Source organism: Branchiostoma floridae, chromosome 5, assembly GCF_000003815.2.
Source record: "Branchiostoma floridae strain S238N-H82 chromosome 5, Bfl_VNyyK, whole genome shotgun sequence".
NCBI lineage: Eukaryota > Metazoa > Chordata > Leptocardii > Amphioxiformes > Branchiostomatidae > Branchiostoma > Branchiostoma floridae.
In genome coordinates this window covers 19,027,775-19,052,370 of record NC_049983.1, presented here as the reverse complement: position 1 = coordinate 19,052,370, position 24,596 = coordinate 19,027,775, and the positions used below count along the sequence as shown (strand labels likewise).

General features: G+C 39.7%; 1 protein-coding gene across 1 annotated transcript in view; it reads left to right on the top strand.

Annotated features, from left to right (window-relative positions):
* LOC118416245 (GRIP1-associated protein 1-like) overlaps window positions 1-23,243 on the top strand; it is a 135,417-nt gene extending 112,174 nt beyond the window's left edge. Inside the window, exons 34-35 of the mRNA XM_035821330.1 lie at window positions 3,190-3,353; window positions 22,848-23,243. Of these exons, the coding sequence (XP_035677223.1) occupies window positions 3,190-3,353; window positions 22,848-23,018 (335 nt within the window). The 3' untranslated portion in view covers window positions 23,019-23,243. The remainder of the gene's footprint in view (window positions 1-3,189; window positions 3,354-22,847) is intronic.
* Window positions 23,244-24,596: the final 1,353 nt, after the last annotated feature.

The following is a 24,596-nucleotide window of genomic DNA, read 5'->3' as shown; positions in this document are numbered from 1 at the left end:
ACTTGTGGCAATGCGAGAAAGTCAGTTGTAGGATCACCACACAGGTATATCTTCATTGCCAACATTAGGGACACAGCACGACCAGATCAAAGTACAGAGGAATAGGCAGGACAGAAGGTTACTTAGGAAAATGACATATTAAGAAAGGTAAACTCCACATAATCAAATTTCTCCCCCTAGTACCCACCTAGAAAAGCCATGTGTGTTCAGGAATTGTGACCAATTCTTGTTCAGAGAAGGAGATTCGACACACAGACACACACACACAAAAGCTGCTAAAAAAATAACCTTGGCATATGTAACAGTTTGTTTCACTCCATGACTCAGACGTGTACAAAAGTTTTTATGACCGCCATTCTGACTAAGTTAATTTATGAGATGAGCACTGTTTGCTGGCTACAGAGCATTTCATACTCACAGAGCAGTGGGCATAGTAAGTAACTATGCTATTTGTAATATACCTTTGAACATAATTGGCTTTCTTTTACAACTTGGCACCACCACAGTAGAGCTAAGTGCCTACCATAACACATATATTAGGCTTGAGATGCTCTCATCCATCATACAGTGACTGCACAACTTTTAACTTTTCAAAGTCTTTTTTATCAACACATTCATGTTCAATCTAACTACAAAATGTAAGTTTATCTGGTAAAAGTCTCTCTGATGTTAGAAAGTAATATTCTGGTTAGTAATGTCTTCTATAGATTATTTGGGAAACTCTTCTATAGAATATTTAAGCCCTCCAAAACTCATCTGAATGTTTGCCATCAATCAACATTGGTTTAAAGAATATTCAGCAATGTTTGGAGACTAGAGCTGACCAACTTTGATGAAATCTGAGCCTAATAGGTTTTTTTATAGTTAAACTGAAGTAATAACAACCCTATCATCTAAATTGTATGCCTTAGTGACTATCCCTGAGGTGCTTCATACACCATTCCATTGATCATACTGCATCTGAAATGTTTCGAAGCATTCCTCTTCATATTCCTTTTTCCATGATAGCATTGTAATATGTAATACATAACAGACTTTGTTGTGATAAATGTTTTACCGACATTGTGGAAAGAAGAGGCTATTTCTCTCCGTACAGTAGTTTGTAGTACTCAGAACTTAGCTTTCCGCTATAGACAGGAGATTGATCTTGTAATTTCCCAGCAAAGTGTAGGTCAGTCGGAGTGACGTTGCGGTGGGATTATACTTGGGAACTGTGATTACCAGGTGTAACTAGACCGTGTAATTCATAAAACCTCTTCCAAACAAGTTTCCAGTGGAAAGTTGTGGTGATTAATCAATGTGTCATGGAGAGGGATGTTGGAGGCACCCAGGTAGCAGTGTGCAGTTACGCTGCTGTAGATACTGTCACACTTGTTCTGGTTTGGCAACTGGTGCTGAGCGTGCAATTTCCTTGGTGTGTAGTATGTGAAGATGTGGTGTGATATGAATAGTATCTTATTAAAAGTTTAAGTAAAAGTAATTTGTCAAGTCATGGTGAAAAACCTGACAATTATAGGGCCCAATGCAAATTTACCAGCTTTCATATGTACAATTACTGTCAACATTCAATGGTATGCCTAATATTCAATGCTTTTAAAGTAACTGGTGCAAGAATAGCAAAAATTAACTACTCACATAACATGGTTATAATATTTGAAAGAAGTATTCAAAAAACCTTATTTACAACAAATTGTCTGTGAAAATGTCAATGAAATTTTCGTTCAGTTTTTGCACAGTGTCCGTCTTTTTGCATTTTCACTGAAACCTTTCAGTGCAATGTATTGTTTTTAACTACTAGTGCAATTTTCTGCTTTCCATTTTTTTTATACCTTTAATACATGGTAACATCTATTATCATAATACCGGTACGTTTACGACGATTTCTCTAGCCATACTGATTTGACAAATTGTCAACGCATCATTTTCTCCAGTTACATGTTGCTGTTATAGGTTACCCTTGCCACTTCTTCTGCCACTCTTGTCCTGCTAAAAGCGTAATATTGTAATTGTAACACGCCGCGGAATAACACGGCGAACGGGCGCGTGGTTGGGAGGGGGTACAAAATACCGGTAGGAAGAAACACGGCACAATTAACTGCCGCTATGTACATTTATACATCCTCTGATGTTCCTTCCTTTTCTGTCAGTAAATGCATAAAACATAAACCTGCATGAGCATACAAAATGTCATAAGAAAACGGACGTATACTGTCAAGAATTTTCATTTAACTTCTGTCCGTCACAACCGCTATGACGTAACACTTCACTGCTAGCGTAGATATAAAAATGGCGGGAAAATGGCTGCGTACGTTCAATTTTGCCCATTCAGTCGTAGATCCGGGCTATTATGCAACGGTTCTTCACACTTTTACATGAGTTGTAGGTCACCAACAGAAATTCAAGATTGTTGTTGAATCATGTTCGTCTTGTGCCGTGAGCATGTGTTATTATGATCTATATAAATTTGGCAATGAATGTGACAGTGTGTTCGTCCCACGACGAGCTGCCTACCCCGAAATTTAAAAAAAAAAGTATACTGAAAACTTTTGGCCTTGTTGTCTTCGAATGCATTGTTATCGATGCTTTGTAAATGGTGTATTGGGCACCTAGATGTCTGAAGTGTGCACAGCTCAGAAATAACTATTGTTGCATGTGTAGATCTCTTTAAGTTCCAGTATTTTTAATCTACCGGTATAAGTCTTACTACCGGTATTATGCCAATGCATGTTACCTCCTGATCTCTCCTTCTTGAATTAATTCATACAATGATACAAGGATGATTTATTGCACAACAATTGCATCTGATTCAGTGATAATGTATGGCAAAGTATACTACACATATGCATTATATTACAACAATTTAATATTACAACAACAACTAACCAGTGCAATGGCCGAGTGGGTAGAGCGTTGCCTTGTATTCGGTAGGTCGTGAGTTCGATCTCCGGCCTACTCATACCAAAGACTTTAAAAATGGTATATGCTGCTCTCTCTGCTTAGCACTAATGAGGAAGAGTATGAAGTTAAACACACACCACTACCAGTGGACTAGCTGTAGTGGCTTGCACAAATGTGTGGCCCAAGGGCTAAAGAAATGGAGATGGGCGCCACCCTAGGCATCTGTTACAGATGCATGGGCAACTTTAACTTTAACTGTATAACAATGTTGTTAAATCTTTGTCCCCCCAGATGCAAGCACGGCAAGCCCAGCGGCGGAGTCCAAGCTGCCGGGAGGACTGAAGAGGATGGTGGACATGGTGAAGGGAGATGAGCTGGAGCAGCTCAGGGACTTCAACAGGAAACTGCAGCGGGCGCTGGAGGAGGAGATGACCAAGAACATTAGTATCTCTAAGGTGGGACTTTCATTAAGCTAACAGTAGTGTGTCTTCACGGGTCCTACAGTGAGTGCTGGAGGAGGAAATGACCAAGAACATCAGTATCTCTAAGGTAGGACATTTAGAAAGTCTTCCTGAGGCCACATCAATTGATTACTTGGTTATCAGATCCTTAATAAAAGTGAAATATAGCAAGTGGCAGTCGTAAAACCACAGGGCAGGGAGGAAAACTTGAATATGACCATATACACTCCATAAAACTGGCTATGTTTTCATTATGTTTTTCCAGTTAAGCATTTTTTTTTAATTCGAGAACCAACAAATTGAATTGGTGTGGTCTGAGCTTACAGCAGTGTGTGGTGGTCTTCACCTTCAACTTGTCCCATCCTCATCTTGAGCATCTTCCACCAGCCTTCTCTGTCCTTTGCTCTCTGTGTCTAATGTGTCAGCGGCCTGCCTGTCCAGTCCCTGATGTCATCCCCCATCTCCTGCTCATGGCCACCGCTCCTGATGTCACAGATCTTTCCTTGCAGGATGTGGTGTTGTAATGGCTAGAAATTGTGCTGTTTTCAATCCTAAAGTGCTATTACTCTACGCTATGCAATAAAGTACAGAAACAGTACTTCCTTGCGCTGACTAATCTTGTACAAAGAAGTGACTCAGCTAAAGCTATGTCCCTGAGGGATGTTCCCCTACTGAACATGAGGTCATCTGGTGTCCATTTGTACTGGTCACTCTGCCACACACGTGCAGGTTTCCAAGAAGCCTTCGACATCTTCAAAACTTGATCATGACTGACTGAGTCATCCATTCTTACTTAGACTGGTGTAAGACAGCCTAATGAGTCTTTGAGCACTAAAGGGCATTTTTGGCAGTGCTTCGACTGGTGTCCTCTAGATTACTGCCTCTTGGTGGCCATCACTCATCTTGCTAGGAAGTCAACATAACTTCTCTTGTCATCTCAAACTGTGCTCTCTTCAGGTGGTAATAATCTACAGGAAAATTACCTCATTACTTCTCCTTAACTAATTACTCTTAGTTTATACTGCATGATGGGAAATTTATGACACTTGGTATCACCTCCATTTTCTGGCTTTTATAGTGTCATAATAATGATTATATGTAATTCCAAACTAATTGGAAATTTGCCAGGATAGAGCTGGTAATGGATTATGCCCAGAAGCTGTCGGTTGCTAATTAAAGTAGAAAGGAGATTTTCCTGATATGTCAATAGTAATTTCTGCTCTAAGATTGACAAAACTTGTCCTGTCCGTGTGTTTTTTTCATGCATTATTAGTAAAATAAGTATAACTGTATCAAAATGTTTGTTAAGTCACATAGACAGTTATGCTGAATTCTGCTAAGAAAACTCCTGTTGCCTTCTAGCAGGAGGGAAACACCCCATGCTTTATTACCCCCATCGTATAAAATGATGACCTATTTTCTGTTTTGTAATAAAACCCTGCCTACAGTTACCAAAGTCATAAAACACTGTATTGATGGTCAATTGTTACTTGCAGTTTCAATGGCATCCTTCATTTTTTAGGATCGAGATTCACACAATCATGATTGTTACGTTCTCATAGTTTTTAGGTCTATCGAAAATGCCAGATTTTGGCCCAGAGTACAGAGGATTTTCTGTTCCATTGCTTTTAGAGGTGAAGAGGATGGTTGGTTCACTTTGTGCAGGTAACATTAGACCCTTTGGTTTGTTACCATGAGGAGATTGATGGCATGTGAGGTATGGTACCTTTTAGGTAATATGACACTAATGAGTTTATACTTCATCACTGCCCCATAGAATAAAACATGATCTTAATGATTTCTTGAGTGAAGTGTCCTAATATTATGGTCCATTTGCCCTAGATCTGCTCTAAAAGTGGTTTGCTGTACTCTTTTCGAGTGGATGTGGGCTCCATAACATGCTCGAGATGTGACTCTCCTCAAACATACCATGTGGTACCTCTGCCTTTCAAAATCCCATCAAAGAGGATATCCCTAGCCATAGGCTCACATTTTTTAACTGAGTCAAGCCAGAAAAATAGTGGTGTGAATTTTCCTACCTTTCCCAATTGTGCAACAATGAAGCCTGCTAGGGAATCGAACCAAGAACCTTTAGATTCTATTAGAGTCAACAACCCCTAACCACAAGACCACCTTACCACAGCTATATTCTGGTAGGTAATTATGTAACACTTTTTCAGTGAAGCCCTCTTGCCAACCAAGTGACAACACCTTGCCACTCTGCAGGGACTAATTTTGTTGGTTCCACTTGAGCAGTGGCAGCAATAACCCCCCTCATGAAGGTGCTATTCAGACAGGTATAATTGTTATGTAGCCGAGAGGAGCAGAACGTATGAGTTGCATGCAAGCAATAACAAGATTCCTTATCCTGTTCACATAATGGGCAGTTAATGGTACCATTAGTGTGATACCCTTCACTGAGACTTAGTTAAAACAATCCACTGGACCGAACATATGGTTTGGAAGAATGTAATTATGCCTGGTAGGGAATAAAAATTAATGGGAGTACGGCCCTTTTCTCCGCATCAGGTATATTGACGGGCAGCGGAGCGTTAAAGGTTACTTTTGTAAAGCTCTCAGCCACCCAATTTCACCATGGATGACAAACGGCAGAGATTTGGGACGTAAATTTTTATGGAAGTTATAAACGGTTTATTGAATCGACAGCTGTTCACAAATCACATCCAGGAAGGAACCATTATATGAAGGAGAATCCCTTTCCGCTGTTGTGATATAGTCTCTCTTGAGAAAAGGATGCAGCACATTTTATTTTTAGGTTGTTATTCTTCATTATGCTTATCCTGTGGGACACATACCTATCCCTTATCTTCAAGCTTTATTTTATCCTTTTCTGCCATTTTGACATAATTGGTAGGTTTTATTAGTTACAGATTACCGAGGATGCCAATATGTGTAATTTGTATTCATGTAGATACTCTTGAGGCAACAGTAGGAATGAAGTATGTCTGGTGTCAGCATCCCAAGGTCTTTTATGTAAATTTGTATGGGTCTGTTGCTTCTTGTAAAAACTTACATTTTATTGACAAAGCTCGGAAATGAATCCATTGTTATTGGTTTGTGATAAATAATAGATTCCATATACACCATGATCTGTAATTAAAGGGGTTTGCCTTAAGTTTGTCTTTTCATGATCAAATAATTGCATTTTGTAGTCTTGTTATAGCTTTACTTGAAGCTCCTTCCAATGTGCAAAGTGACTAGATATGACCAGTAGTGTAAGTCAAAGACTTTGGATCACCGTGTCAGCCAACTGTAGCAGAAGTCTCAGGTTGCTTTTATGACATTGGACACTACTTCCTTTGTGCTGTTGAAAAACTCTAAGACTTGTTACAAATGGGCCTTCAAGTATAGAGTAATGAAAAGTCTCAGATTGAATTACAGATTGATAAGGTTGCAAGGTTTCCATTCTTGAGCACATCTGGTAGTCATGCTTTCTTGGCATCTATGCATCTTTCAAAAGAAGGAACCACCAGCCAAACCTTGGCGGAGGTGACCTATAAAACCAATGAACTGTTGAGCATGTGCTGACTGCTGTGTGGAGAAGAAATTACCTGTGAGGGGTGTCAGAGCAGGGTGCTTACGTGAACGATGCAGCACCATTTTTTTTTGGAAGTGGCACAGTTGCTGTGCTGATGGGGTTGGGATGGATCACTGCCTGATACAAACTACAGAGAGGCCACTTGGCCAAATCACTGCCTGATACAAACGACTGAGAGGCCACTGGGGCTAACTGTTTCTGACACACTGTGCTATAGCAATTACGGCAAGTAGAATTTGTGGTCTGGAAGTTCATGCATGATTCTGTGACCCTAACAATACCTGATGGAATCTGGAATTATTAAAGAAGTAACGTTGTAACCTGAAATCTATATTTCATTTGGGCCAAAATTTCCTTGCAAAGGCTCAACACCCGGCTAATAAAGACTGACGTATAAAAGGAAAGTTACAAGCAAAGTAATAAAGTAAGCATTAAGTTCACTCAGTGTTGCAGCATATCTTGTTTTAGAACAGTTATTTGTGGAGGACAAATGCAGACGGCAATCAAGCTGGACAGACCATTTTACAACATCAATGTTTTGGTCGGGTTGTTTTCCGTGTATTTTATTGTGCTTCTCATATAAAGATTTGCTGGAAGACATGGTCTGCTGCTGTCAGATCGGGTGTTTGTCATGAATCAGAATATGTTGCCGGACTTCTGTTAATTCTGGTTGCTGAATGCTGCATGTCAACGCAGTTGTCTGGGTCACCTTGAGTAGTTTTGCTCACTTGGTCGGCATGCTTGTTACTTCTGTGTACTTGTATTGGGTATGTTTGTTTGTTTGTTTACATATGTTTCTGTTGTTACTTGAATATGGAAGAGTGACAGGAAATGGGAACACTGACAGGAAGTTAGGTGAAAGTTCCCCAAAAAAAGTTCCAGAAGAGGTTAGCTCATTTTCTGTCTGTAATTTTGTGCTCTATGCTTGTCTGTTGCCTTATAGAAGCAATTAGATTGAATGCATTAGACAGAATCAGCAAGAAATTCACAAGAATGAATAAAACAACAAATTCACAGGAACTAAAGATATTTTATCCAGATTTCTTCTTTAAGGTCTTATTTTTGTTTTGAAAAAGCAGAAATTAAGCAAAAGAGCCCACACACCTTGTAAAATCCTGCCATTGTGTGTGTCAAACCAAAATGATTTTCTTTGTCAGAGATATCTCTCATGTTTTTAGCTCTTTCCCTTTAAAGAACATGTATTAAGGTGTAAACCCTTTTATATTGTATGCAGTACATGTATCTTATCAGATAATGCTGCACTTCTACATGCAAACCAAAGAGGGAGCTGCTGACATACCTGAATGCTTGCACCTTGTCAGCTGGGTAAAAGAAATATTGATGTAATTTTCATGATGTGACGGATTGTAAACAGCAAAATGAAACTCACTTGGCTGGTTTGATTAGTCTTTGTCATAGGCATATTGTTGCTTAAAGGTACACATTTAAGCAGCACAAAGCATGACAACTTGCAAGTAATAGATTGTACCTATAAAGCATGGTATCACTATGATGAGCATGCATGGTTATGGTGAAGTAAACAGCAAAATGAAATTCACTTGGCTGGTTTGATTAGTCTTTGTCATAGGCATATTGTTGCTTAAAGGTACACATTTAAGCATCATGAAGCATGACAACTTGAAAGTAATAGATGTACCTATAAAGCATGGTATCGTTATGATGAGCACACTTGGAGATTATTGTCAAGTCTGTGTACCTGTGCCTTCAGTGTAACATCTGCCTCATGTATTTGCATGGTTATGGTGAAGACAAGTACATAAAGCTATTTGAACGCACATGTAATATGATACCCTGATGATTTTATCTGGACTTCACCTGGACAGAAAGTAACAAAGTAAGACTTGAGTACAAAGGTCAAGGACAATATTCAGTCCACAAAAGGAGACGGAAACCAGCAACGATTCAGACAGCCATAAATTACTGTTGGTGGAAAAGAGAATTGGAGCTGTCACCCCCTCCATGAGTGAAAATGGGTTGTGCCAGAGTTGATCTCTTTCTGCAGCTGGCTGATTAGGGATTGATTAGTGTAGAATTGCCAAAGGGATTTCCTGGTTGTCCTTGAGTGAACTTGACCTGTCAGGTCTCCGGAGGTCATTGAACCCTTCTTTCCAGATGTCAATACAATGACTTATCCTTTGTGGCAAGATCCTCTAAGGGTGGTTGTCGCTTCACTGTAATACACTTTGATTCTGGTGAGCTTTATGGCCTGTCATTTAAGATTTTGTGTGCTTAAGTCACAAATATCCATGACAAGTTCAGTGGTAGGTTGGCCTTTGACAACTGGGGAATAACAGGATATTCATTGATCCATACAAACATGAATGCAATTTCTTGGAACGTGGATGGTCTTACATTGTACTTAGTACTGGAGGATGTTTGATATCATTAAAAAGCAACAAGCAGGTATATAAAATGCATAAAAATTGTGGCAAGCATTTTGTATTGATTAAGTAGACTTAAATGTGATACATCTAGGTGTGTACTTGGTCTTTTAAAGACCATTTAAAAGATTCCCATTGAAAAACATTATGATATTAAAAGGCCATGGGCACCATTTACAAAATGGTGCCTACCAAGCATTATAAAGATTGATTGCTTTACTGTAAAATGTGCTGAAATTGATAGAAAGCATGCACTGTCTCTGAGCTTTATAGCATTGTAGTTAGTTTTGTTGTGCATTGCGCCCCAAGGCAGGAGTTCCCGAAGCATGTAAAATCTTATGCCTCAAGATTCCCTCAAAGTCACCAAAGCTGCAGTAAGTGGGAAATGTAGAAGAAAGTTACCGCTGACAATGACCTTGACGTGCTCGTTTTGTCTCTCAGGAAAAGGCAATAACGTCACCGTCCAATCCCTGGGCTAAAAGTGTTGGTCTTGTCCTTGGCAAAAATCAATGACTATTGGTGTTGTAAACATTAGAGGATTACAAACAGCACTTTAGCAGAGACTGGAAGTCTACACTTGCCTAGCAACTAATGAGGAAAAAGCAATCAATAAAAAAAGTAGTTAGAGTCTTTGCTACTCCCATTTCTTAATCCAATTTTGGTCCAACTTTAATCCTCCCAGTTGGATGTTGTATTGTTTGGGCACATTTCTCAAAACTGTTTTAGAAAGTTGTGCAAATTCGAACCAGAAGGGGTAGTTTTTAATTCCTGATTTGTTCTTTATGCTTGTCTTTGTGTATTACCTTTCCTTTTGATGCTGGCAAAATTGAGGAATCTCTGCTTGCTTGTATGTAGAAAATACTTCCCTAGCAATCTTTACCAGAGATGCTGTCTTAAATACGTCTGTTTTGTATGTAGTTACAGCTTCATGACATTTCAATAGCCTTCTTGTAAAATTATAACAAATTACTGCTATTGCCTGCTGTTATGAGGGCTGTCACATTTCATGTTTTTGTGCTTCAAATATCTGTGAATGTTCCGGATTAAAGGAATATTTTTTTCTGAATGATGAAATGGGTTGATAAGACATTTACAAGAGAAAGGAAATCTTTGATTATATTTCCTATTTTGCCAAATTTAATGTCATGTCTTTTAGATGAAAGCCAAAAGGTTAGAGCACTATTGGATTTTTTTCATCTAATAGACCAACTTGCCCGTGATGTGGGGCTTCGGGTCGAGGACCTAAAGAACGCTATGGGGGACAGAGATGTCTGGAAGGAGAGGGTGGACTTGGTCCGGGCAAGCAGCCCGCGATGATGAGAATATGTGTCCCTCACATTTTCACTAAAATGATTTAATGGTAAATGAAAAGTTTACCTGGTGGCAAGATGTCAATACTAATCCATGAATCAGAGGACCAATAACACACAAGATGCTCTTCCTGGGCTAAGCTATATCCTTTTTGGGAAAAGCCAGTAGATGTCTCAAGAAGCTATCTCCTGTACCTGTGGTTCTGTTTCCAGTGATATGGAGATTGTCTCCATATCACTGGAAACAGAACCACAGGTATATTCCTCTGATGACTGGCAAGCCATTGTCACGATTGAAGTGATGAACATAGAAGTACATGCCTTTTTACCTCTAGTTTTTCATAATTAAGTGCTTGTAAGAAGGCCTTTGGGATGAGTTAGTCGTGATTACTTTGATTATGCTCTCGGGGAGTATGGAAAAAGTCACACCCAAATGTGTTATCAAAGAAACGCAGGTGCTCAAAAATCGTTAAACTTTCATGAAATTTTTTGGTGTGTGGGTGTACGTAAGTGATAGCACTGCCAAAGGCCACGGATGGTCTTCCTTAAATGCATCAGGAATGACTTTGACATGTATTAAAGATGACTTATGACTTGTCAAAATGTGTTAGACTTCAAAATAGAAAGCTGTGTAAAACAATGTTGTTCATGTAGCCTACAGAGTCTGTTTATACAAACCATCTCTCACTATTGTTTCACTTGATTTGATTTCACTATGATTTCAAATTCATATTGATTTGATACTGCATCAGTCCATTTTTTGCTGTCATGGTCAAGTACTTCAAATGTCTTCGGAAACTGCTAAGGGTCAAAAGTCGTCAAAACTCAATTAATACTACATTTGGTCTGTCGTATAATTAAGATGGTGTTTATGAGGACCAAATCCTTAGAGAAGGCTACTATTCCAGGAGGTAAAAGAGGAAGGTAGAAGCCTTTTTGAGGCTGTAGGGGTGGGTTGTTACAGTCATCCACTGTATCTAGGGTATGGTATTGGATGGTAGAGCCCAACCCTGTCCATCCAACACCCCAACCAAAGTTAGGTACCTATTTTACACTCAGGAGGAGTTATAAAAGTCAAGTAAAGTCTTTCCCAAGGACACAATATCTAGCCAGCAATGCTAGGAATCAAACCCATAACCTCTCGATCTCACATCTGCTAGCCTGGCCACTTTCAGGAGGGGAGTCCAGCAAACCCCTATTCTCTGTATACTTAAGAAGTTGACCTAGTTTCACTACTGCATAAACACCCCATTATTGATGTATTGATGTTGTTGGACAGTTTTCTAAAAGGATTTGCAATTCCGTGAATGTAGATTTGGGAGGCCGGAGACCCATATGGTGCCAATCAGCTCTGGCCCATTTTTTTATCTGTGGAAAGGATTCTTCCTTGATGAATGGATTTTGCAGATATCAATATGTCTGTATGTGAACGGTGTTCAGCACCAAGGATAGGCCTGTATGCCTCTGTATTAATGATGGTCAGCAACCAGTACTGGCCTGTATGCCTGTGTGTTAGTGATGTTCAGCACCCAAGACAATTGTGTGTGTCTGTGTTCAGCACCAGAAGCCATGTATGCCTCTGTGTTGATGGGGTTCAGCACCAAGGACAGGCCTGTTTGCCTGTGTGTTGATGGTATTCAGCACCAAGGACAGGCCTATATGCATCTCTGTATAGATGGTGTTCAGTACCAGAATCCTTGTATACCTCTGTGTGTTGATGGGGTTCAGCACCCAGGACAGGCCTGATATGCCTGTGTGTGGATGGTGTTCAGCACCAAGGATAGGCCTATGTGCCTTCTTGTATTGGTAGTGTTCAGCACCAAGGATCAGCTTATATGCCTCTGTGTGGTGGAGTTCAGCACCATGGACACCCCTAGGCTTGTGTATGGATGGTGCTCAACATTAGAGAAGGCATGTTTACCTGTGTACATATGTATTTACTGATTAATATGTAGCCACTATAAAATGAAACAGTAGATATCATTATGCTCAGTACTTAAACAACACTGTGACATTTTCCGTGTGTTGTTCTACATGATTATCAGATGTAGGACATGCCGTACCCCGTTTTACCTGGCAATTACGTGACCTTGGCATTATGTTTGGCAAAATAAATGATGCCCCAATCTTGTCGTCCCCCCGTGATGGATGACTTCTGTCTCTGCCCTAATATGAGCAGTGAACTGCAGCAGAAGGTGCAAAGGAGGCCCTGCATCATGTGGGATCTGGGTGGAAGGGCTGCCATACATTAACATGCTTACTGTCATGACCTTCATGCGCAGTAGGTAGCAGTTGTTAACGTTGTATTACTGCTGTATTGTGACACAAAGAAGCACTCTGTAAAAGTTGTTAAGCTAAAGCAACACCTGAGGCCCAGCTTCCTTCACAATTTGTCCACCAAAGTTTGTGAAAAAAAGATTATGCAATACCAATCAGCAAGAAAACAATCAGAGACAAGCTGTAGAATATGTCTGATTTTTTGTCAGACAGAGTGCTTGTATGTTGGCAACTTTCCAATAAAATGTGTCTGCAGACTAAAACTGAATGCTTTTAAGGCCGTGGGAATGGCACATTGTTAGATTATCTGTCATATTGCTGCCGGCAAGAGAAAACCAATGGAGTACAAATGGATTAAGAACATTTTTGGAAGTCGGAAGAAGTTAGTAGTTATGTAATGGAAAACAAAATGTAGGGAAGAGGAGTTATGTAAGGTACCCTGTATGACCTTGTAAAATGAACTTGACTAACATCCAAAATATCTCTTTGCATATCACTACTCTTCCTGACGTGAAGAAGAGTGCTGGAGTGCTGTTTGGGCACTGCTTTTCAGAGAAGCCCTAGGTACACTTTATACATGTATGTCAAATAACATAACAATGTACAAAGCAGATTTTGCATCAAATTCCAAAATTGTGCTCACAATTGTAGGTTAGAGGTCAAACTAATCTCTTGCACTGTCTTTTGAAAGAATGTATAGAAGACATGGTTCTTATGGCTAGGGGGAGTTCATTCCAGCTCACTTACACCTCTGTAACCTCATGCTCACTTTCCAGCAGTCACAAAGATGTCCTTTGTCTCCCTTTTTTTTTTAAATGTTGTCACACGAAACCCAACCTGTAGCCTAAGCCTTCTACTCATTATACCATGCTTCTTGTAATCCTTACCCTACCCTACTGAGAACTCTGGAGTAGGTGACGGTAGTAGATCTACAATCTCTACAGCTTTGGGTATACAGATGGACACAGCAGGAAGACTGTTACGTGTAAGCGGATGATTGAGACATTCAAAACAAGTTCCTTTCTGTGCCACGGGAGCCATGTTGATTTCCCAAGATTCCGTTCAGTCTCATATCTCCTGCATAACACTGTGCTCCTCCAATTAAGCTGGCCAAAAACTCGTGCTCAGAGACCCATCTCCTGTAAGGACTGTGGATGGTGTCATGTAGACAAGTGGCTTGGCTCATCTCGTTGCTTCTGTCTTGGGAACGACTGCCGCTGCCTATTTCTCAAAAAGGAGCACATGATCACGGAGGATGCTATAAGAGGGGATCAAATTTCCATTAGGGTTTATGTTTAGTGGGCATTAAAGCAGACCTGCCAATATGGAGTACTCAGACTTGTTCACTTTGATCAGCTTGTCACAATTTATATCATGGCACGGTTCCAGGAGGGGGATCAATGATGAAGCTGTGTTCATGTACGTGTAGTTGAGTTTTCGTGTCCCGCATCTGAGACATAGATTGTCTAAGGTCATCTCTAGCCTGTGCCAAACAATTCTGTTTGAGATCCATTTTGTATAGGAAGTCAACAAAAGGCTATCATAATGGTAATATACATATTAAGAAATTGATTTGGTGGCTGTAACGACAGTGCTACTGACAGTACAAGAAAGAAAAGCACACCTGCAAAAAACAAAAATCTGGAAAAACAAAACTAGTGGAAGTGTTACAAGATGAGAACATTCTCTTTCTTACAAAACACAAATGTGCATGTGTCAGGGTATTCTGCCAGTAAAGTTCTCAATTGGGGTCTCTGTTCAGAGAGATCATTATTAGGGTCCTAGTAGAGTGTGAGGATGGTTTTCCTTTTGTATATTCTAACTTTCAAGTCAGTTCGTTGATCTAAAGTGACAAGACTAAAAATTCTGTTTTTTAAGGAAATAACTAATACATTTGAATGTCATCAGTTACATGTACATATTACATCACAATAGATCAATAAGTCATGCTCTATTATGCACAATTCACTCATGAAAGTACTCTAAAGTTGTGATCACATGTTCCAAAGCAAGTACATAGATATAGATAACTGAATGAACTTTTTGAATGACTGGTGAAAAGAGAAGATTAGCAACCTACTCTCCTTGATGGCATAGTTCTATGTGTTTTTAGTGGTGGTAGCCAGAGTCCTGGGTTATCACTGTGTCATGGGCCCTGAGCCTGGGAGATAGGCACTGATCTCAAACACAGGGAGATTTTAAAAGACAGATGGTCATCTACAAGCTGCCAGGGGTTAATGGGTCTGAGGTTTCTTCCTTACATGGGAGGGGAGGACCAGCCGTAAGTAGGCCACATGTCGTAAATTATTGCTGTTGTCCTGCTGTTCTAAATATAGTTTCCCCCAACATCCAGGCAGTTCATTTTCCCCAGGCTGATGTTATGGCCTTCCCCCACCACAAGGACCATGCCATTAAGCTGAGTGAAAGATGTTGTGAATGCATATGTATCTGGGACAGGGTAACTCTGACCTTGATATAGTCCCTTCATTGATACCAGATAATGCCATAAAACACCTGTTCATTTCACCTGCTTCACAGCCTCTGGTTGGTCAGCTGCGATCACATGACTGTTAATTACCTACAGTTTCATATCTTTAAGCGATGTTAGATAATTTCTCTATTTCGTTGGCTGATTAAGATTAATTAATGACATTAACTGAGTTTGATTTATTAGTTGGTTACTGAACGTTTGTAATGGTGCTGCCAAAGCTCATCTTTCATTTAATCACAGGCTAATCAAATAGTAAATGAGTTCTGTTGTCAGTTTATCTTCAATCTGTTTTTATGTGTATTACACACAGCTGGCCTTTTTGTGATCTTCTGCAGGAATACTGAGAAGAAACGTACCTAAACTTTGACCTATTCAGATTTTAACTAAACAGTACAATGTGGACACTAGGCAGCGAGGCTGGTATCGTGACCACAGACATATACATATACAATGCCTAAACTGTAAAGTTCAATCCAGTCACACTACTCTTTTCAGTAAGTCCAGTGGGATGTTAAACCTGCTGAAGGTGTGGCTCTCCTCAAACACGGGGCATCAGCTTTATGCCCCATGTAGAAAACACCTCTAACCAAAGCTTATTAAGGTTTCCATTTTCATCTGAATCAAGTGAGGAAATAGTTGTACTGTGCCTTTCCCAAGGGCACAACACTGGAGCCTGCTAAGGATCGTTACCAAGATAATTTACAGTCTAAGTCAACAATCCAAACCACCAGACCACCTTGCCACCTTGATAGAATTGTAAAGGCATTCTGCAGTCAGACTTGCAACTACACATGACGAAGACAAATGCCATGAAGGCAGTAACAAAAGAGCGCGCACCACTAAAGTGGTGCAGGTAATAAGTGTATTGTAAATCCGATGACTTTGGAATATGTTGATGAATTATGGAGTGTAGATGGGACTGAAAGACCATCCATTCCTCACTGTCACGTTCAGGGCTGAGCTGGATCCATCAAGATGTATCCGGTAAGGATAGACACCTTAGGTGTTTGGAAATCGGGGATTGGAAAAGAGCTTTTATAGATTATACTAGAGTGCATTCTATTATAAGAAGTGTTGTGTTGATATCAGCTATTGAATTGGTTGTAGTGTTCTATATCAGTCTGTATGGTCTAACTTTAAAAAAGCGGCTGAAAAGTCACTTTATAGCGGGTCTTGGTTGCAGTTAATGTGCTTACAGTTTGGGCTTTTGAATGATACCTTTCACTCATAGGCCTTCAGTTTTGGATTCTGTCATGCCAAACAACATATTACACAGTTTAAGACACTTAGCATTAAGAGGCGGTAAGGTAGTTAGGGTTGAATTAACTTAGAATCTAAAGATTCTGGCTTCAAATACCTAGTTGTAGGCCACGATGTAGCTGCAGCTAGGGATGTTCTTTGCATAGGATGTAAAGCACCCTCGATATTTTCCATATCCCAGCTCACTTGGCAAGAAGACTGTCCCGGTGCGAGTGGATCAATTTAATCTGTTCGGATATGCAGCTTGTTCCGGATATGCCGCTTGTTCTCTTCAGTACAAGGCTGGTGTCTTTCGCCACAAGGCAGCTTACATGGTATGCAACACAAGCAAAGAAACAAACAGTGCAATCACACTTAACTTTTGTCTGTGTTGCACAATACGACTCACTACTAGCTGCATCAAGTCCTTTATTATTCCGAGATATCATTCTACAGAAATAGCCTGCCCAGTGGGGTGGATAGGTTAGTCATAAACAAGAATGTTGTAGGGGTTGTTAATTTCATCCCTTGACTGGTGAACAAAGGCAATCTGATTCAAACTTTACCAAGTCTGAACTGTTGAATTATGTAGCTGGTATTGGTTGTAAAAGACCAACTGTGGAGAAGTGAAAAGGAAAATAACACAGATGCTTGTCTTTAGTTGAAGGGGCTCAGTGATTCATTCATAACTTTATGACTGTGAATATATCCATGATGTTCTTCATAGTCATGATTTATACTTAAGTGTTGATTTCTTATCATGAAACTGAATTTTCTTCCCTGTCACTAACCGTACCATCATAAATGAAGAAATGTTGCAATATCGCACGCTACTTAAAGCTTTATCATTCTGCTCTGCAACAGTAGCCTAATATAGAATCTATGAAAGTTTCGTCAACAGTCAGATAAACATGATTTACATCTTTATTAATTTCCGTTAGACAGAAGTCACTGGATGTTTGTATTGTGATGTAAAGATACAGATCTGGAGGGCATTACCTTAATATCATTGAGCAATATTACAGTATGTATTATATATTTATATAATGACATAGCAGGGCTTGAAATACCACCTACAAAACAGGTAAAATTGGAGCTGTGCAGGTCTACCTGGCACCTAACCTGCACTGGTCCATGTACTGAGTGTTACACATAAATGTTACCACCTATAAAGTATAAAAGAAAAATAGCAATGCTTCCTGAACAATTTTAGTATGATCCATACAAATGTAATTCAGAGTTGTGCAGGTGAAATTTGTTTGGTTCAGGTAATTTTCAATATTACCTGCACCAGTGCAGGTATGCAGAAAAAAGGATTTCGAGCCTTGCATAGCTTATGCAAACTGTAGTCTTGCCTGATGTTCAGAACTTATTTTACCCAGAACAGCCCCCCTCCCCACCTGCACTACCCACCCAACGACCAGTTGCAGCAGCGGCGGCACAAAGTCATTCTTTCCACATCCCTGACCACTAATTGAGTTGCCGTTCCACCCGTATGTGCCTGTGTTCTAGCACTACTTCAACAAATTGCTCGTAATATAGCTGTTCAATGTTGCCAGGACGATTATGGATAGCAGAGCCATCGGCTGTGTCCTGAACACCTGTTCCCGATGTAGTGGGTGGGGCGTTATGTTCACCTTATCCTTGTATAACCTCTGCCTTTTGCAGGGGATTAAATCAGGTTACACGTACACATTTGTTCGCTGAATGCTTTGTGCACAGGATATCTGAGATCAAGTGTGTGCTCATGTTTGGTCTCCTGTTGCCATTTATATCAAGTGTCTATATGTAACTTTAAGGTTGAAAATTGTAATGGAAGAACAAAAAATTTTCATCTCTTTGATTTATTCATACATGTACAAAAACAAGTTAATTCCTGTGCTTAGGACATATTTACAGGAATTTTAGGGTAAGTCCCTATATCAATTCAGTGTTAGAAAGAAAGTTTAGCAATTTCTATGATATTTACAGGAATTTGTTTAATTTTTATAGCATTCTGAAGTCTCAAAATCATGTACTTATTTGTAATACTCAACTGTATCCTATAATTTTTTACTGTATTTAAAGAAGTGTTAGGCAATACTTTTTTATCCCAAAGCTTCTTAGAGGAATATTCTGCAATTTTTTGCAGAATCTGATGCAATTTTGTGAGATTCAGTCCTTTGTATCCCAGTTGCCATTCAATAAGCTGGCCCCAAAAAACACGGAAATTGAAACATTGATTAATTTATGCCTTATGTAGACAACATTTCTACACTTTTATAATGGGTCTCCTCACTAGAAATATGAGGTTTGACAGGATTTCTTAAAGAAAGTATTGATGCTGAGACAGACAAAAAGCTTATTACAATATGGGTATGAGCCAGATGTCAAAGTCTGATGATGGGGTATTGATAATCTATATGTCAATTCTGCATGAGTCTAAAGCAGGTGACATACTGACAATATCTGTGCCATCCACATTTTCCAACATCGCGCGTCGCCTTGAACTCCCCACCTGCATATCTGTACACATTTCCTGGAACAATGGGGGGTCAAGGCCCGTGTGAAAGATGAATGTAACCCATGGCCAAGGCCAGTTATTCCTGGTGCGCTTGTCACTGCTGCGGGCAAAGGTGCCACCTTGTAAAGGGAAATCTTTGGTACATGACTTCCAGGGAGGTGGATTGACTTGAACACAAAAGCTTTTTTGTCAACTAAACCATCTTATAAAGTTTGAGGATGGTCTGTCCTACAAAGTTCTAAAAATGGCCATAGATATGTGCACAAGATGTTAATAAATGGTCTATAATGTGTGAATTGGTCCACTTTCTTTTGACACTAACCATCTTAATAGTCAGCATGAAGTCTGAACAGTAATATCATGATTTTGGTCTGCCTGTAAGCATGCAAGTATGCATCATTTCTTCCTCCTGGTGAGATGAATCATATGATTACAATTATAAAACTCTCCTGACTGTGAGTGCCATCCAACATCATCCTGGAAAAGTCAAAATGAGCCCATTTTCAGCTCCCCCACCCCAATTCACATGCTCAACTTACTATTTTTACAATTGAAAATTGGTTTCACATGTATCATTCATGTTATGGTACAATTTGGACCCTTAGATGTATATTGATGACATTTTCATGGGCCTCTAACCCTTGTGTGTCCTGCAGTCCATATTCAAGTTTCTCTCAGAAAAGGGTCCTTGGAACCTTCAAACCGCCTCACCTCTGTGAGTGTCAGGTTAATTCCTTGTGTAAGCAGGATTAGGGAGAAGTCAGGGTTCAGAGGAGAGGGTACTGAGACGGATTGAGCACACCCCTCCCCTGACAGGTACACACATCTCCGGGAGAGTACTTGACCCCCGGTATGGCCTGTCTCTCCCTGACTATTCATCAGGAAATAGTCATGCCTTCAAGTGCCAAACTTTTCAACCAAGGATTGATGTGTTTAAGTATTTGTGCTTCCCTACAATTATAGAGTGCCAGGACAGTAGCAGCACCCTCAAATAATAAGTTTAAGCAACATTTGCAGTCAGATTTGCAAAGGTTAGGTGTGACAGGTTCTTCTGTGTGGTATGACCAGCTGCTGCCACACCGCATGCCTGCAAAGCTGGACGTGATATGCTGAACGGTTATACCGGCTATACATGTATAGATTCTGAAAACAGATATCTTTTCAGATACACCACCTGCACCCCCAGTGTGTACTTCTTACCCTACTCTTAAACCTTAGATCCTCCCTCAGCTACATGATGATTAGCAGTGTGTGACCTTTCCTCAGCTGAGGACATGTACATGTAGGTCTTTATTGTATATGATACATGTAATGTAAATCTTTGTTCCCTTAAGTGTCCGAAAAAGAGAGGAAACTTTGTGTTCAATTAATTGAAATTCCTGCCACTTTCATAGAAGTTGGAATTGGCCATCAGTTTAACAACTGTGAAAACACAGTGCTATCAACAGGAGGTAAATGGATAATAACTTCTCTTCAATGGATGGAAGCACTAATTCTACTGCAGTATAGAAATCCCCATTAACCTTTTTCATTTTTCATTTTTTTACAGATCTTACGAGGACTGCATAATCTTGTTGTATGTTGTGAAGACTTTTAAGTGCTATTAAGCAACATGTACTTTAACCATTTCATTACCTAACATTACATTTCGATTTTGGATCTGACAGAATGTCAAAAAGAATTATTGTTGGGCTTGATGGATGGATGACCCACTGCTTCCAGACATGGGATCTTGCAGACAAGTGACCTAACTTGCATTTAGCCTTACGAACATACATGTATGGCCTTCAGACATGTGACTTTTCAGACATGTGACCTTCCAGACAAGAGATCTTACAGACATGTGACCTTCCAGACAAGCGATCTAACAGGCATTTGACCTTACAGAAAAATGACCTTTCAAAAACGTGACCTTTCAGACATGTGACCATACAGATGACTCCAGTTATGGGTCATAGGCGCCTGGGCGTTTGTATCCCCTCCATCCCCATATATAACCAATCAATATATTATTCAATATGTGGAGATAATAAAAAAGGTAGAGAAAATCCTCTTGGGAAGACTCTTGGTTGAAGGTCCAGCCTCAAGCCACCAATAACATCTTGCCTATTTTGAAAAAAAATTGGAAATCAGTGTAAAAGTTTGTTCCGTATCTGTAATGCCCTTGTGAAGGGACGCTGAAAAGGCTAAAATTGATTGTGAAGCAGTCTCTTTGATCTAACGTCCCTGCATGTTTGGCCCTAAGCATCATCCATTACACAGTGCAGATGTGGACCCCAGCCAACATGGCACAGAGCAGTCATACCTGTCTGGCAGTTGGGATGTACTCCAGGCTGATTAAGTGCCATGTAGTAATGATCTCCGTCCTGCAGGGTGTCATACTTGGCTCATATGCCAGCTAAAAAAATGTTCATATTTTTTTACAGTCATTTGCACGCTGAGCTCTTATCCACTTGTCTTTCAGGTGATCATGAACCCACCAAACTGTTCTGGGTGGTTGTATATAATTTCATTCATGAATGTGTTTTTATCTGCTAACAGTTGTGTTTTCTGTCATCAGCATGGCCTGTACAGCCCTAAATGTCTGAAGCAAAATTTGTTTTTCCAATTTTCACAATTTGATTTTTCCCTGTCCATTGATGAATTCATATGATGAATGTAACATATCTAGGACTGTTGTTTGTTGTTCTAAGTGGTATAATGATGAAGTGAATTTCACTGTTGTATTACTCACTGTCAGTGTCAGGGCCAAGCTTTTATCTGCCAATTACACTTCACCTATCAATCCTCCCTCACAACCTGGACTGTCTCCAGGACCTGCAGCTCCATCCTAGGATGGAAATCTTCTGGTTGGGACAGACAAAAATTTCAACCAGTCCATCAAAATATCTGAATGTCATGACATGAAGTTGATGAGAAATATGATGTTGGAAGTTAAAAATTAAAATTATACAACAAAAGTTAACAACTTGGGTTAGCTCAAAAACACATGACTATATAGAGGCTGCAGGAAGACTGGAGCGATGAGATGGTTGAATAACATTTCGCAAACAACCTTCACCCAACACCAAGTAACTCATTAGCATAATTGTGATGAATATGTGGGCATGGCAGCCAGACTGTTGCAGTTAATATCTGCCTGTTATGTAAGAATGTTCTAATGGCCTCATCTATCATTAAAGATATTAGACAACCCAAGGTTACACATTGATAACAGGGACAACTAAAATAAATCATTGTTGACATTAATGTTTCCCCATTTCCTTCTCAAATGCTGAATATATATTCCATGGATGTGTTACTCTCTCACTTTGACAAGATTCCATCATTTCTTATTCCCTCTGTGTACGGTGTTTTTGTGTTGTTTTGTTTTTGTTTGTTAAGCTTGTGTTTTATTTGAATATTGTAATGTGGCTTATTTCCAACATGCTAGGCACATCAGGGACACTGATAGGAAGTTAGGTCAAAGGTTCCAGAATAGGTTATCTCATTTCCTGTCGTTAATTCCATGCTACATGTATATGCATTTCTGTTGCCTAATACTCTATTGCAGCTAGTGGGGAAAATGTATAATAATGACAAAATCAGTGGGAAATTCACAATAATGTCGAAATATACAAACTCATAGAAACTAACATTATTTCATGGAGACATGAATTCTTTGATTTCTTGTTAAGATTTTTTTTCATGTTTTATTTCCTCTCCAGGACATGGAGCTGATGTCAGAAGAGCTGGTGAGACTCAGTAAGATTCAGCCTGGAGTAACGAGTCAGCAGCCGCCCACCGATAGTCAGCAGCCTCCAGCTCCTGCACAGCAAACACCTGCAGCTGGCCAGCAAACGTCTGAACAACAAACAGCAGCTGTACAATCACAGTAGCCTATGGCTGAACTTACACAAGCGTTTTTGGAGTGGACTCCAACTCATCATCATCATCATAGCTACCCCCAGATAGCCCCGCAAGGTTATCTGTTAACTAGAAAGGCCGACATTTGCTTGAGAGCAAATACAGCATATTTCAGCCATCTCCCTCCCCATGCAACAATAGGCTATTTCAAAATCACCCATTTGAAAAATCACTTTTACTAATGACGGTTTAACCCAAAAATGAATCTTACAAAATTCCCCCGTTCAAGAATGGACTCCAGTGCACCCTATGTGAATTTGCACAATAGACCAGTCCAGAAATACTCCCACTGAAACCTTGGCCTTTTGAATAAGAAACCAAATCCAAAATTGAATTTAGCAAAAAAGGTCCCAGTGCATGAAAAGGTAGACCAGTCTAAAAACACTTCCACTAAAAATTGAATTTTGAATCATCACCCGTTCAAAACTGAATTTGAAAAAATCCCCCTTCCGTGTGCAAAAAATGGACTCTTCCATGTAAAGTAGAGTAGTCCAAAAATACATCCGCTAAAATAGGACTTTGACATAATCACTGAAGTCCAAAAAATGGATTTTTAAAAAAGCCCCCTCTATGTAAGAATGGACTCTTCCAGAACACCCATGTAAAATTGCAAATTAGACCAGTCCAAAAATAACCCTACTGAAAGACTTTGACAAACTAGAAGTCACCAAAGTCCAAAATATGAATTTTGAAAAATCCCCCCTCCGTGCGAGAATAGACTCTTCCAGCACACATTCTGTAAATTTGCAAAATAGACCTGTCCAAAAATACATCCACTGAAAGACTTCACCAGTCCAATGATGAATTTAAAAAAATGAACCCCTCCGTGTAAGAATGGACTCTTCCAGATAACACCGGGCTCGCTGATTGGCTGCCACCCCCCCTCTTTAGGATATAGATTCAGGCTAAGTGATTGGTTACCTATCTAATTAGATTGAATAGACATATATGCCAGTAGGTGCAATCTGCAGCTGGGGGTCAACGACCTTAAGGTCATTGACCCCTCTGGCTATTGGAAAATGACAAAACAATCCCCAAATATATCATTTTGACGTAGTCTATGACAAAAATTATACATGTGTCATTTGAATAAATGTCTAGTGCGCCCTTTTACCAAAATTTGGGTCATTTGGTTTTAAAACCAGAGCACAAGAGCCAAAAGTGTACTTTTTGGTCGTAAAATGGCCAAATAATCGCAAAATTAAGCATTTTGTTGTACTGTATACCTCAAGTGTTATTGAATCCATGTGCGCATATGTCTAGGGCACTCCTATACTAAATTTCAGGTCATCTGGTTCTAAAACCAAGGTACAGGAGCCAAAAGTGTCCATTTTTGGTAAAAAAAATGACCAAAAAATCGCAAAAATAAGCATTTCGTTATACTGTACACCAAAACTGATATTGAATCTATATGGGGGACTTATCAAGGCACATCTGTGCCAAATTTCAGCTAATTCGGTTATAATACCAGGGTACAGGGGGCCCAAATATGCAGTTTTGGTCTTAAGATGACCAAAAAACCTTAATAAAATCATTTAAGAGACAGATAT